A 15,469-nucleotide genomic window follows, 5' to 3' on the forward strand; every position below is an offset into this window, starting at 1 on the left:
TAAACCTATTGTTTCAGGCTCTTTGCTTTGCATTCAGTTCAGTTTGCAGTACATTCAGATTGAAATACAATAATGAATCCACTCCGTCTAAACTCGACACCTTAATGGAGCGTTCATTATTTCACTTCAAATGAAAAAAGCTGAAGAAAACAGGCTGACATAAAATGTAACTGTCCAAACAAACACTGGCCTAGATCTATAATGCACAGATATCATTGTATGAAAAAAAAAGCTTCAGTTCCCTTAACCTAGAACATCTGTCACACTTAATATTCTCACAGCTTCAGCTTTTCACTCAAAACATAATTAAATGACCCGTGGCCTAAATACCAAAAACTAGGCTCCTTGTGTTATTGAATATAGTTTTGAAGTACAGAAGTATAATAATAAAACCTTAGGTGTGGTAAGTTGAAGGGAAGATTGCAGTTTTAATGAGGTAAGTACATTTGTACTTACATGTACCTTCCTTGTGCGGCTCAAATAAGTTGCAGTTTTTTAAATTTATTCTAGCCAGTCCAGCTTGGCTATTATAGAGACCTATAATTATGAGAATTTCAAAATTATGTTAAAATGTATGTACACAAGCCTAGTGTGGGCTCCTTTGAAATTCTTAGTAGATACTGGCGCATGCACTAGTCATACATGGTACTACACACATTCTCTCTCTCTCTTCTACGGCAGCCTATCCAGTTCAACCCAGACCATCGCCCTCTGCTGGCTGTGGATGTTGGTACGTAAAGCAGCCAGCAGCTCATCAGTGCAGCTCCAGGTGTTGGGCTCCAGGGTGTAGTGAAGCATGGGCAGTGTCTCCAGCTGCAGCTCCTCGGCGTGGCACAGCTCCTCCATCACACTGTCCTCCCCACAACGTGGAAAAAACTTTCTGTTTCAAGTGATGGATAAATAATCACAGAGTATCTAAGACATGACTTTTCCAAATATATGTATTTCAAGGTAAGAAATAATCACTCTAGAGAAGTTAAACACTCCTTACTCCACAAAGTGGATTGCCATTAAATACATACAAAGCTTGGATAAAGTACAGTAGTGCTGCTATGGTGAGACCAGAACTTACTGTAGCACTGAACTGAAAACTGCCTGTGTGTGCACTTACCTCAGCTTCTTGTGTTTTTTGTTCTTGGGGCGAATATGGATGACGATGGGGTAAATCCCAAGTCTCAATAAGCCTTCAACACTGGACAAGCCCAGCTCGAGCAGGCAGTGTTTATCCTGAGACAAAGAGATGGCATCTGTTTATCTACAGCTCGTTTAAGGTCCCAACACACCATTTCCATCAGGTTGGGTCAGGACTTTGCCTGGGGCATTGCAAAACTCGCTGTGTTTGGTTTTCTACAAACGTGGTGCCTTCCATTATGACCAAACATCTCTGTATGTATGCTGTCATACAACAAGCCATCCTTGTTTAGTCTTTTTTAAATCATGCTCTCATGAACTTTAACATTTAACATGCTAACTGAGGCCAGGTGAGTCTGAGATTGAGCACCTGGGATTTAAAATTTTTTTTTGCAGTTTTTCTGATCAGACCTTGGGACGACTGTGGTTTTGTCTTAACAGAGTTCAATCTGCACACTTGCATGTTCAGGAGCAGCAAACTGCCAAAACATCTCCTTTTCTCCTTTTATGGAGGTGCTCACACTTGCTGATGATCAATTAATCAAGTGGATTTGATTAGCAGCTCCTGGCTGCTCCTTACCGTCTTAATTTCTCTAAATTTCCTCTTAATTCTTAATTATGGAAGCAGTAAGGGTGAACCTAGTTTTTTAAAGGATTTCAGAGTCCTGTGGAAATTTCTCCCCGCGATTGTCGGTAATTGACTTTTATTGGTTACTTAATCTTCCTAAAAACAGCATTCTTCATTCTCCTTGAGGAAGACATTTAGTAGGATGGTTGTAAAGCAAAATGTGGTGACATTTTTGCATTTTCGTCAGGCAAAGCAAAAGCTTCTTTTTGAAAACCACACCCCCAGAAAACACCGCTGACCTTACCTGGCTGATGACATCCTGTATTGACTGCAGCCTTATGCCAAGGGCCTTCTCTGGACTGCAAGAATCCAACAAGAATATTCTCTTGTCTTGTCTCTCTGAAGCTGGAATGGGCTCTGAAAATATTTAATGTATGATCAACAAATCAGCACCAAACTTTGTGCACTGTTGGGTCACTGTGAGTGGATAGGTCTGTGTGTTGCACAGATACCTGGCTGGCAGGTGTTAAACTTTAATCCAGACTGTGCTGGTTGCAGGAGCTTCTCTATCAGACCACGGGACAGCAGAGACGGTGAGAAGATGACTGGCCGCTTGGTCTGAACCTGCACTGACTGTACTAAACTGTAAGGGATTAAGTGGTCCTCATGGCCTGACATGGCAAAAACAAGTACAAATACATCAACACAAAGTGTGCACATACACAAACAATTCATTTATGACACAAACATGCTATTTCATTGAGGGAGCGACAGGGCTTCAACTTACGTTTGCTGAGCGTGTAAAGGACCTGTTGTGTGGAACCAATCCCACGGCAGTTTGGATCCACCGCTTTGACCAATCGTACACGGCCTGATGTTTTCTTTAAGAACTACGCAAAGAAAAATATACATCTTCCAATGAGGAAACGGGCAAAAACTGTAATATGAGGCACCACAGCCGTTGTGCATGCTGATCATGTAATTTAAATGTGCATCAATTTACCATCTTCTTCTTAGAGTCCTTTTGCTCCACTGACATTTTTCGTAACCTTATGAGTAACAACTGTTGAGCCCTGAAAGAGAAGTCGATATATTCTTAGTTATTTACACTAGTCACACAGCTATTTTGTTATCAATCTAAATTTATTCGCCAGTTTTGTAAATATATCTACCTTCTCTTATATGTACTTGAACTAAATAACACTGGCCTTGTGGAACTTTCAGGACTGAATTGTGCCTTTACAATAATAATAAAGCAAAGTCACGTCAAAGTCTGACTGACATACCGGTTGTAGTTGGGCATGGATCCTGTCTGCAAATGCTTGGCTGTGCTCGGGTCCACCAGGGAGCAGCGCCATTGGTATTTTCCATTGTACCTTGTATCTGTGACATGTATAATGTCATCACAAGAAACACCCAAAGATGGCGGGTCACCATGAGGCTCCATGCTGAGATTAACACGCACATAGAAAGAGTCGGGACCCAAAAAAGTTGGCGATGAAACCTGCGAGGACAGGTTTGAGTACCCTGAGGATGAGAAAGCATGAGAGGGGGCACCTTAGCGTCACCTTTCTGCACCACGAGGGAAGATTTCAAGAGCAGACTGACCGGCCTCATATGAATTTTTCAAACCTCTGAAGTAACAGACTCACCCTCTGGGTTGCTCTGGAATTTAAGTGTTGACGGCTCGGTCCACCACTGCAGAGAAAAGTGGGCCACCTCAGCAGTGCACTGACTCAGCAGCACACTTCCCCCACCAAACAGGACTTGCTCCAGCTAAAAACAACAGGACAAAAACTGCATGTCATTCTACAGCCTCATTTTCATAAAAGCAAAGGCACACACTTGTCCTTGTGGGACACGTATTTCCACATGCACACATTAAAAGTGCTCATATATGATTTAATCGCATATGCAGACGCCCACCTCCAGCAGCTCGCTGCCCTCCTTCAGTCCACATTGTTCAGCTGGGGAACCTGCTCTCACATGGCTGACAAATATCCCCGTTTGGCTTCCTCCAATGATGGTGATGTCATCGGCAAGACTTGGTCTCCTGTGCTTTGGAGAGGTTGGGGGACTTGGAGATGGTGAGCAGTGTAGGTTCCTGAGAGATGGCAGAAGACCGTCAGAAGCAGTAAGGATGAAATTACATAACACTAGTCTGTGACGGCATTCACTTTGCTTTGGTGCCACTTTTGTGCTCTTTACATTATGTTGTACACTATGACAGAAAATTGCACTTATATAATATTAATCACATTCAAAACTGTTTACATTTTTATCATACAGTAATTATGTAATGAACTCCATTTTTTAATACCAAAAAGATAATAATAATAATAATAATGATAATAATAATCCGCCAGGAGAAAATAAAATGAAGGACAAACCAGATACATTTTAAAGACATCTAAACATTTAAACCATGAAGTTTTTTTCTTTAATTGTTTAAATTTGAAATTTTTACTTCATGTGCTGGAAAGATTTTTTCTTTTGAAGCTGTAGATTGACATCTGCTCTTCCTTTTTTTTTTTCTTAGCTCTGTTGGTTTGTTCTCGCCTGTTTGTTTACAATAAATAAAGTTATTTTTGAGTTGTGTAATGGTCTGTGGCCTAATACCCACAACGTACCTCTGACAAAAGAAATGTTAATGCTCTTCTATACTAATGTTAATGTTAGGACCTTTTAGGACCATCATTCTCACCTACGAAGATTAAGAGATTGCACTGCAGAAATTAATATTACTTGTAATGAAGGAGGAAAAATGACAGTTTAACAGAGCTTTTACTGGTTTCAGTGACAGGCATCAAAGCTGTAAGTTTGTACCTGGGCACTTTGGGACTGGGCTGCTGTGCAGAGACTATGGGCAGGTTGACCAGGTCAGGGGGGAAAAAATGAGACTGCAAGGAGCTCCACGAATCTGACAAAGAAGGCTCACTCTGCTCACCTGAAAACACCAGAGAGCCTTTTAATGTACACTTACATTTTTGTTATTATTAGATTGAACATGATTAATCACCAACACATTGATTAAAAAAAATGGTTGTAAATGCAAAGAGTCAAATGTACCTGGAATGTTGTCATTCTCATCACTGCCCCATGAATCCAAGTCAAACCTTTGTGGAAGCAAAACGAGGAAAATGGTAATCAACGTGAGAATAACGGGGAAAATTGCAGGGTGAAAAATATATGAACTCACTCTGTGTTGACTCGACGGTTGATGGAGTTCATGCAAGGAGGAAAGGGGAATGTGGAAAGGCGGTTTATTTCCTTTTCATTGGTTTCTGTCTGAGGGTGAGGAGGTAAACATAAAGATGCAGATCTTTAGAATCTTATTTTTATTATTTTTATTAAGAGCAGGGCTTTGATACTCACTGACAGCAAGAGGTTCTCCTCTGAGTTTGAACCAGAATCTGTGAATCAGCAGAAAAACACCGTTTACATTTGTGATGAAATCCCCCACCGACCTTCCTACTTTGTGTAAATGAAAAGTACAAAAGCAAAAGGATTGCACAAAGAAACACTAGATAAGCATCATCCAGCTGCCAGTGTGGTTGACTTACCCTCTGAGTTTTCATTGGCTGGGCCACTAGAGGGCACCTGTGACACAGAAAAGATGCTCAACAGAGTATGAGCTCGCAGATAATGAGATGTAAGGTACAGGCACGAACATGCAAAGAGTTGCACAAGAACGCATTGCAACATTTCCTGCTCATAATAGGACCCCTTGCCTTGTCTAGCTGCAATGAAATGTTTCAGTCAGAAAGATACATTCTCTGCATAGCACACAAACAGCATGAAAAAACAAGTTTTTATCCTGTGGGAATTCCTATGATATAAAATTAAGTGGTGATTACACAGCAGTTAGGTCAGTAACACCTGATTCGATTCCCTCTGATCTTAATTTAATCAAACAGGGCAGTTGTGATTCTGTTGTTATTGTCATTCTCATCATAATAACTAAACTACTGGTATTAACCGCAGCACTGACCTTTCTTAGTAACAGATTGGTTCTTCTCGGCTGCGGGCTCAGATCCAGGCCGGGGGAACAGCAGGGGCCAAAGCACTGTTCCTCACTACACAGAGACAGGTGGGACTGGGGGGCAGAGATGGAGGACAACATTTGCATTAAAAAGTTTCTGTAGAAGGCAGGGGAAGGTGAGCGCTGCCCTCATGACTTAGTGTTTGAACTCACACAGTGCAGGCAGGAGCTGTTTGGCTCCATTTTCTCCTGGCTCCTCTCCCTCTCTTTGTCCAGCTCTCTCTGCTGCTGCTCCAGGTTGGCCTGCAGCTCAGCAATGCGTTTACGCAGACGGTTCTTATCCAGCAGACAGTCGGTGTACTCAAGCTGCAGGCTGTCTCGACTGCGCAGGGCCTTGAGATGAGAGGACAGAAGTGCAGAAAGTGAATAGGTTGGTGATGTGCGAGAATAAGCCAGAGCAGCTAAAGTGACTGATGAACTCTTTGTGGTTAGACAGTGTGCTCTCACTAACCTGGTCTCTCTCCTTTTCCAGCTCCATGATTTGGTTGAAATAGGACACACTCCTCTTCTGCTCTGTCTCCCAGTCCAGCTGGAGAGTCCTCACCTTCAGCTGTAGCTGTTCGCACTGAGACTCCAACTGCAAGTACAGTCCAGAAAAGAAAGTATCATGAAGGAAAAGGTCATTATAATGTTATAATGTATTATATAATATGATGGCAGACAACCTCTCACCTTGTCCCTTTGCTCTTCAGTGTTTTGGAGCTCGCTCTGTAGTTTGGTGATGATATCGCAGAACTCCTGTCTCTGCTCGGCAGCCTCCCTGCGGTCCTGCTTCAGGATATCCATCAGAGCCTGAGGTGAACCAAAACAAAATGAACACAGATAAAAAAAAATACAACAAAGAATGATAACAGCTTAAAAAACATGATTTCAGATGATACACAATATGCAATCAAAAACATACAACGACTCCAGTGGGTGGGATCGAGTTCTTCATCTGACTTCCTGTAGTCTCAGTTTTCTTAGGCAGGTTTTCTGGTAGAGCAGGTGTAGAACCAGTTACAGCTTTAGAGGCATCAGGGGCAGCACTTGTTTTTTTCTCTCCTGCTGCCAGCCTGGACTTAAGCTCCTCTACCTGCATGTATGGAGAACAAGCAAATAATAAGCATATCAATAACCTGCTAGTGTGGGACTCTTTTATATTTTAATATCAGGAGCTAATATCAGCTGCTCCTTTATTGACAGTGGGTTACCACGACAAATGTTTTTTCCCCTGATATTGAACCAGGGATCTTTTGTTTTTCAGGCAAATATGTGAACAATAACACAAAGGTCCCACTGATAGCAGTATCTCTAAGTCTACAAATATTATCCATTAAGGGGACTTGTTACACTCGTAATCCACAACCAGTTCAAAAGGTGAGACCCAAGGAAAGTCACAAAGAAGACAAAATGAATATAATGCAAGATGATATTGGCAGTGCAAAGGTGGAGGTGTGTATATGAGGCAGGGTGATTGGCTATTTAAAAACGAGTATCAAGAACGATAATGTGGGGCATCTAGCCACGAAGGATGGAAAACAGGAAGGGAAATAGATAACGGTGTGACCTAAGTGAGAATTAAAAAAATTAAAAAGGGAATGATGTCACTGAAATGTTTTAACCACTTGGTTCTTAAAATAGTCGTTTCTGCTTTTAGGTCAGCATGATGTCGGTCAAAGCGGGCATCCCTAATATGGTCACACAGATCAGGCTGGGAGCACTGAAGCCCCACCCACCGCTAAACAAACTCTGTGTTTACGAGGGACAGCAAACAGAAGTAAAGTGGCTTAAATGGTGTGTGGCCTTCAAAGGAGAGAAACCTTAAATGGCTTGTTTTAGACAGTAGACAGCAGCCGCTGGCAAAAAGATCCCACTTTGAGATAAGAATGACTTTCAGTAAACAGCTGGAAATGAGCTTAAAGCTTTAAGGTGGAACATTTAAATGCAAAAACCAAAGAGAATTCCACAAGTTGCTTCTTTCAGAGTTTACGTTTCTGTGAAAATCTTTCAGTAATCTGAATTCAGAGGCTGGGACTCGTGATAAGGTGTCAACTGGTCCACTGTGGCTCTTCAGAAGATGACAGGAAGGGCTATAGGGTGGGTGGACCTCTCTTGGTTTTGCCATTTTGGACTTAAAATAATAAGAAAAAACCCAGGGCTAAATAATGATGATTTCAAACTATTCTAATAAAAATATAGGATTTTAAAGATCATAGATAGACTGTAGATCATACACTGACTTGCAGCTATTAATATCGCCTTATTTTTACAGCCAGCTGGCTCATTCCTCAGTGGTTCTGTCAACATGTTGTAACAAATCCTGGGGTGGCTGATAACATCTGCCCTGCTGGCTCGAGCCGCTTCATTTATCTCTTTTGCTGCGTGCCATCCAAAGAAGTTTCGTTGCCTCAGGTGCTTTTATTTGTTCCCTTTTTTATGCCTTCAGACACCACATAACTTCCGAGAACAGCGCTTGTTTCTGTTATATGCATGGCAGCAAGAGGTATCGAAGTCGTATCAAAGCAAACAAAGCTCTTTCTGGCTGACATCGAGCACCTAAAACAGCAGCTTAAAAGTGAAATCAAACAGATGCAAAATGCAAGAGAACTAACATTAATATAAAAATATATTTTTCTTTCACCCAAACCAACTGACCTGACTCAGCAGTTCTCTCTCTCTGGTTGAGGCTTTGCCTTGATCCTCCAAGGCTCTGGAGTACTTCACAGCCTGCTCCAGGTGTCGGTCTTTCAGCTTTCCCAGCTCTCGACTGGCTAACTCCCAGTCTTGACGCAGCCTTGAGATCAAAAACCATCCAGATCAAACATTTTCACTTTTTGTTACCAACTCGTTTTTCTATAAATGTAAAGATGAATTTTCGTGGCTCAACAATTTTAGATAACTCTGGAATTAGCAGAGGTGAAGATGTTGAGATTTGAATTTGGAGTGAGCAGGATGGACAAGATTAGAAATGAACATCAGGTGGACAGACCAGATTAAGTGGTGCAAAGACAAAGTCACAGGCTGGAGGACAAGAGGAAGTCCACAGAGGAAGCTCATAGATGTAGTGGAGGAAGACTCGTGGAGAGATGGTGTTTCAGAGGAAGATGCCACCACAACCAACATGTTTATTTTTTTTGTTTTTCTCAGTGTTTAAAATGATTTCTGCAGAATGAGAGTAAAACAGTTTGAAGAAAGTAACATGAAATGTTCTTAAAAGTGTTTTTTTTATTGTTCAAAAGTTGTTTAATGACAGAGAAACACATTCTGGAGCCAACGCTGTCGCAGCACATCAGGTTTCTTCTCACTGGGATATAAAGTAGAGGGAAAGTAGGCGGGAACAATGGTGCCCTGACCCCTGTAGCTCTGACAGCCTTTGTGGATTATTAATGTCACCTTGTAAATTCACCCCATGTGAATTTACAGGTTTCTATGAGATATTTGATTCTCTGACAGAAAAGCTTTAAAGGAAGAAACTGGAAACTAGAAAAGCCCAAACCTTTCCAGCTGTAGTTTGTCGTGGCGTAACTCCTGAGCTTTACGCTCAGCGCGGCTTCGCTCCTCCTCCGCCATCCGGCAGCGCTGAGACAGGCGCCGTTCGCACATGCGGCTGTTTCGAAGCTGCTCCCTCAGTTTACGCACCTCCAGCAGCAGAAACTGAGTCAAACCCTCTGGACCTTCCTCATCTGCGTAGAAAGAGAATCACACGTGGAGGTCATTATCATGGAAGGAGGGTATTGTGAATCAATGGAAATTGTAAACTGAATTGTGAGCCAGAGAAACTGGCTTTAATGTGTGGGGAGAAAGGACAAATACATGTTTATGTGTTGTGGCTGTCAGTAAATGGCACGCAAGAGAACATTAATGCCAAATGTGCAAATGTGTTCACTCTTTTCTCTGCTCTTGGGCAACATGATAGCTTTGTAAAATAATCATATGCTCACTTTCAAAGAAAGCGCTTATGTTCCAGTTATTTGTTAACCATTTCTGTTCGTCAGCAATGAAAGTAAATTAGATGTGTTTGCGGATAAGATTCACATACGGTCCCTTTTAAGTTTAAATGTCTTGGCTTTAATTTGGTTGTCAGTAAAGAAAACACTCGATCTCACTTTGGGCTAGGCTAGTTTTTGCAGTCCAGAGCTGAATTATGTGAAAATGAGTGTATTCAAACATCAATGTTATTATCCTGTCATAGCACCACTGTGAGAACCCCTATGACAGCTGGGATAGGTTCCTGGCTGCCATAGGGGTTAGATGTAAGGTACATCTGTCTGTCACAGGGCTAACAGAGAGAGATAGACAACCATTAAAGTGCAAAGTCACAGTTTAGAATCATCATTCAGCCCAATGTGCATGTTTTTGGACTGTGGGAGAAACTCAGAGTACCCATGCATCACGGGTAGAACATAAGTGGGTTAACACTTGGGACTGAATGACTGTGACGTGACAGACTAACCATTGTACTGCCTAAGTATAAACCTTAAATCCTTAAATGTAATCATCAAAATACTTTAGTAGTCTTCACAAACACTCAGTTGTTTTTAAAATTTATAGTGAATTAAGCTAAAATGCATTAAAAAAACAGACCCACAGTAATTTGAGTGTATAAGTTCATCATGAAATCTACAATATCCCCATACATGGAACATTTTCCATGTCACGTAAATGCTTTGGGGGATTTCTCTTAAGCCTGAGTTACTTTAACTTTAAAGTTTTAATTTAAGGTTAATTGATGGTTAAGTCCCCCTGCTATGCCATCCTTCTTTCTATCCACAAAAAAATCTCTGCTTGCCTAGTATGAGGGAGCATCGGTGTGTTGGCTGTTGCCCGGTCAGCTGTGTATACTGCTCTGGATGGTAAAACTCCAGTGACTCCATGAAGGCCTGAAGACCTCGCTGGCCCTGACCGCGCAGGATGTCCAGCAAACGGCCTTTTTGTGACAAATAGGGAACAGAAAACATAAGGTGAGTAACACTGCAAGTGTGGAATAATTTACTTTCCGTTGCATGACATTATACAGTGACAATGCTGAAAGATAGGTGCAATGACAAAAGGTCAGGTTAGGGTAAAGCAGCACGTTTAACTAACAGATTAAAGAGTGTCAGCACAAGAATGCTACCTCTTTGATGTATGTGTCATTACCTCTGTAGTTACTTGCTGTTGGTATTTCAAACACGACGATGATAAAAGACTGAAACAACAAAATTCTCCGGGGGTTGGACCAGGTGTTTGCCTTCAGTGTCTCTTCATTTACAACATACCTTTCATCTTTATCCTCATCCTTCTCTCTGCCTGCCTCGACTTAGCAATGAAGTTCCTGCTCTTTTCTCTCACTGGAGCATTTATTCAGTTCTCCTGTTTCTGACTGATGAACTGTTAGACAAACATTCACATCTAATGTTTATCCTCTTGAAGTTTCACCAAAGAACCCACTTCTTGTAGTCTTTTAAGACTGCAGCTCAGCGTCAAATGAGTAATCACGTGTTTGCTTAAATTTCAGTGCTCTGACACCATTGAAACGATGCTGAAGCACAGATGTCACTTTGACTCTAAAGAAAACCTGAAAATGACAATTTATGAATCATTTCCTCAAGGCGTCGCTCGCACTGAGACTTTAAATGTGTTTATTTATATTTCAGTTACAATCATTTAACGGGCCAAATGAGCAGGCCAAATTCTCTGAGCAACGGAGAAAGGCCCAGTGTTATGTTACACTCCCATGAACTGTAGTAGACCATTGCTGGTTGTGACTAAAGCTTGGATTACTGCACTTTCAGCTGTGGCAGTACAAGTCTGTACAAGCGGATTAAGAAAGAAAACTATAGGAAGTGTGGGATGTGACCCATATCTTGTTATTGGGCGTCGCACTGACTGCGGAGGATGTACGCTGATGGTTTTGCTGGGTGAGTGCACTGTTGAAAGCTACAGCACTTCTGAACCCCTGTGGTATGGCATGTTCGTATCGTTCTGAAGCACCATCTTTTCCTCATGTCTCTATAAATCTCTAGGTGCTGATCACTGATTTGACTTTTCAGCCGAGCTCTTCTTCCTCTCACCAGCTTTGCTGATGCGCAGGGGGTACTGCGTGGAGTTGAGCACCTCATCTTCATCCTGCTCGTCGATGACCTTGCACTGGCGCAGGTACGGCGTGAGTTTTGCCGGGTTGAGGATCCGCGTGAGCTTGTGCCGTACTCCCTCCACGCGGTCCCACAGCTCCTCGCAGCGCTCCTCTGACCACGAGGGAGAAGCTTGTGATTCCTCCTGAGCGATGTCGTCGTCCTCCTCCATCCAGACGGTGACACCTGCGCACGACCAAAAAACGTATCAGTTCAGCAAAGAGCCTGGTCTGGAAAGATAAAACAATGTCTTTTTCCATTTACCGAAAATATGCTTGTTGCCTCGGGCCTTGCTCATGTCCCACTTCAACTTTACGAGCCAGACATGCCCTATGTCCACTCCCAGACTAAATATTTTCCCAAGCAGAATTCCTTTGTGAATTTGTTTTTGTCTGACCCCTCTTATCTGAATTCCTTCAAACATCAAAGTAGGTCAAACATTGTGTCATTTATGCGCTTTGTAAACAGTAACTATCTGTTTTTAACAGATAATAATAACAAAAAAAAATTGAGAGCAAGTTTAATATAATTTCATGCCATAATTCGCTGTGCCTAACACTGAAAGGCTATAAATCCTGGTAGGATTACTGGATTAATCTGCTGCATAGCGAGGAAATGAAATGGGGCTCCTTTACTTAGAAGAGTCTACTCACTACAAAACAGCCTGACAGGTCTGTTGTGGAACTGAGTCTCCAAAAAAAGACTAAAGAGACAAAGAGAAACTGATTTGATGAAGTAAGTGAACAGGAACTTCAATATAACAAATCAGAAGTAGTTAAATTGTTGTAGAGCAAAGGGTCTGCTGTTGAAGAAGCAGGGAGGACTCCGAATCATGGGCTCAGAGGACAGGAATGCAAAGATAGGTGTGACTCATATTGCACATCAACAAACACTCCAGGGGACCACAGACAAAAGCTTTCTCAGCCTGATTCACTTCACGAGACAAGGGGAGAAAGTGAATAGAAACCGTCACACAGGATTCCTCCATATTAAAAAAGAGACAACATAAAGTGCGGTGATTCAGTTATCAGTGAACTATAAAGTACGAAAATATACCAAAAGCTGCATGGATCGCAGACATATGTCATTTTTGTTGGGGGGCAAATATAGTGGGGTTTATATTTCCAGGAAGGCAAACAAACTGATCCATTACAAAAAAAGAGAGATTATTTTTCCCATATTGATGCCTGAGTGATAATGGGAGTTCCTTCCACTCTGTGCAGGTGATCAAAGCAGTCTGAGGTAACAGGCAGGTTGAGGCAGGCTTGGCTGATCTGTTTTCATGGGATTACGAAGCAACTCCTTACACTCAAGGAAAACAAATACTGGATAGTCATTAGCTGTAGGAAGCAGTTCATCTGCACTGCTAACCAAAGACCTGTTTTATATTCAGAGTAAATAAAAACAGCGGCACACAGTAACACCGATAAGATAAAATTAAGTATCGTTTGGTTCAATGAGAAGATTATGCTTGAAACCTGTTTATCACAGGGTTCATCTCCACATCTTTCAGTAAATTTCACTTATTGTTTGTTTTGGAAATGCGATACACCCCCACACCTTCTGTAAAGTGCAAAAGTCTTGAGTCAACCCTGATTTTTTATATTTTGCAAGGAGTCAGACTTTCCTGTAAATATAAAAAGCAGTCTTGATCAATATTTCTTGAAGCTTTCTGAAGCTTTTTCAAAGTTTTTCTTTCTTTCTTTGGCCGCTTTTCCTACTTGTTTTCAGTCCAGTGTTTGTACCTGACAAGTTTCAGGGGAATATTTTTTTTCGTTTGTTAAGCTGCTTAACACTGACCTTCGAAGCATTCAGGCTAACTCGAGGGATGAAACAGTGTTTGTTGTGTCTGCAGATAAAAGAAAATTCGGCAAAGAGCCAATTTAAAGTTGTATCTTGAGGCACTTTTTTACTAGAAGCATGTCCCACATCATTTGTTCCCATTTGTTTTTTGAATCTATGGAAAATGTCTAAGACAAAAAGACAACACAGTCTGACAGCCAAGTAGTAGTACTCTAAAGAGCTCGGCAGTATGTGCTGTGTGTGGTGTGCAGTGTGTCCATAAAAAACTGCAGAAGCAGATAAAAAAAGAAAAACTGGCAGGCCTACAAAACCATTTAAAGCAGATGAACAGCACCTGGAAGTCCTGTTGTTAAAAGTCCCGACACAGGACCTGAAAGATGCAACTGGCCCTTCCGTTGCTCCATGGACTGTAACAGACCGCTGAAGCCTAACCAAAAATGATCTCAGTAGAAGGCTTACTGTAACAAAGTCATTCTTAATGAAGGGGAATAAAGGCCGAGGTAGCCAAATTACAGAAGAACTGCAATGAAAGCAGGTCTTATGAAGTGATGTATCCAAGTTAGAAATTTTTGGCTAATCGTCTGTAAGTTTGGAGAAGATCAGGAAAGAGGTACAAAAGTGAGTTTATAAATCTATCAGTAAACCACGGTGGAGACTCTGTCAGTCAGTGGTGATCCTCCCTGAATTGATAGAATTATGAATGCAGAATAGTGGAGTACTATCTGGAAGCATTTGATTAGAAACAATTTCATTTTTTGGCGACAATAAATGATGCCAAACAGACTGCCAATACAGTACAAGTGTAAATGGATAGAAAAACACACTGTTGAGTCTGGATTAGAATTATTCCTGAAGAACTTAAAGAAATGTCAAAAAATCTGACTAAAAAATTAAAGGTGGTCATAACAAATATTGACTTTCAAGTATGTTATAATTACACAGACTCCGTTTTTGCCTTATAGTGTATTTCCATTTATGTTTGCATATTTTTTAAACTGCTGTAACCATTTTCAGTTTTCCGATTAAAACATAAAGCAATAAGGAGTGACTCTGTCGGACTTTGGGAAAACCCCTAGTTTGTATTTGAAATGAGTAAAAATATACTAGAAGTGTTCATAAATCACCATGGTCTGAAATTATTTTGTTGCAAGAAACTGGCCTTAAAAAAAATCAAAAATAAATAAATAAATAATGAGAATAATAAACTTGCAGAGACTGTCACTGCAGCTGTTACTACTTCAGCAGTTGTTATGCTTGTTTACAGAAATCAGACATAAAAGCGTACCACTGATAATAACCCAGTAACAGGAGCACACTCCTGCTGCCCGGTAACACCTGTTTATTCGGTTAATGATTGCTAGAAAAGTCTGGTAACCTGTTACTAGTAACACCGTTCAAGCTAATCAAGCTAAAAATTACGCTAAACAGCGACTAAAAATCTGTTACTTTAATCTTAAATGTTGACTTACCACTCATAATTTTCTCCTGTGAATCTGAGTCCCAGTAAACCGCACTGCGATCCAGTCTTTACATCCCAGTCAGGTCCACAAACACAGCCGAGGAGCGCACGATACACGCTCGCACACCTTTGCGCACTCTGCTCCAGTTCCTCCACCCTCAACCACAACATCCAATTGTCAGGCAAGAGGAAGGAGGGAAAAGTCCCACTCCTCTCCAAATCACGGCGGATTTCCTTATCGGGACTTATGATGTCAGTGTAGCAGAGGCCGGAGGCACTAGATGGCGCTTTCAACCAATGCTCGTCCACACACACACACACACACACACACACACACACACACACACACACACACACACACACACACACAC

General features: G+C 41.5%; 1 protein-coding gene across 1 annotated transcript; it reads right to left on the reverse strand.

The window, feature by feature from the left end:
- Positions 1-6: 6 nt before the first annotated feature.
- Positions 7-15,301, reverse strand: LOC102206083 (caspase recruitment domain-containing protein 11). The gene is made up of 24 exons (XM_005755136.1): positions 15,109-15,301; positions 11,777-12,022; positions 10,513-10,650; positions 9,220-9,406; positions 8,379-8,517; positions 6,646-6,816; positions 6,414-6,533; positions 6,193-6,318; positions 5,895-6,074; positions 5,691-5,795; positions 5,263-5,299; positions 5,075-5,112; positions 4,899-4,987; positions 4,769-4,815; positions 4,526-4,646; positions 3,626-3,803; positions 3,352-3,475; positions 2,986-3,226; positions 2,703-2,772; positions 2,487-2,589; positions 2,212-2,370; positions 2,004-2,116; positions 1,112-1,227; positions 7-880 (listed from the first exon to the last, which is right to left on the reverse strand). Exons 1-24 carry the CDS (start codon positions 15,113-15,115, stop codon positions 673-675), a joined length of 3,063 nt encoding a protein of 1,020 aa, XP_005755193.1. The 5' UTR covers positions 15,116-15,301; the 3' UTR covers positions 7-672.
- Positions 15,302-15,469: the final 168 nt, after the last annotated feature.

The sequence above is a fragment of the Pundamilia nyererei genome, unplaced genomic scaffold, assembly GCF_000239375.1.
Source record: "Pundamilia nyererei isolate P.nyererei 1_Seehausen unplaced genomic scaffold, PunNye1.0 scaffold01024, whole genome shotgun sequence".
NCBI classification, from domain to species: Eukaryota; Metazoa; Chordata; class Actinopteri; order Cichliformes; family Cichlidae; genus Pundamilia; species Pundamilia nyererei.

What these genes read in the sequence shown, in the direction of transcription:
- LOC102206083 (XM_005755136.1), bottom strand. An exon ending in AGAGAGAACTGCTGAGTCAG is followed by an intron (nt 6,817 to 8,378) that starts GTCAGTTGGTTT and finishes CCATACATGCAG; the next exon opens with GTAGAGGAGCTTAAGTCCAG. An exon ending in TGGAAAAGGAGAGAGACCAG is followed by an intron (nt 6,075 to 6,192) that starts GTTAGTGAGAGC and finishes TCTCATCTCAAG; the next exon opens with GCCCTGCGCAGTCGAGACAG.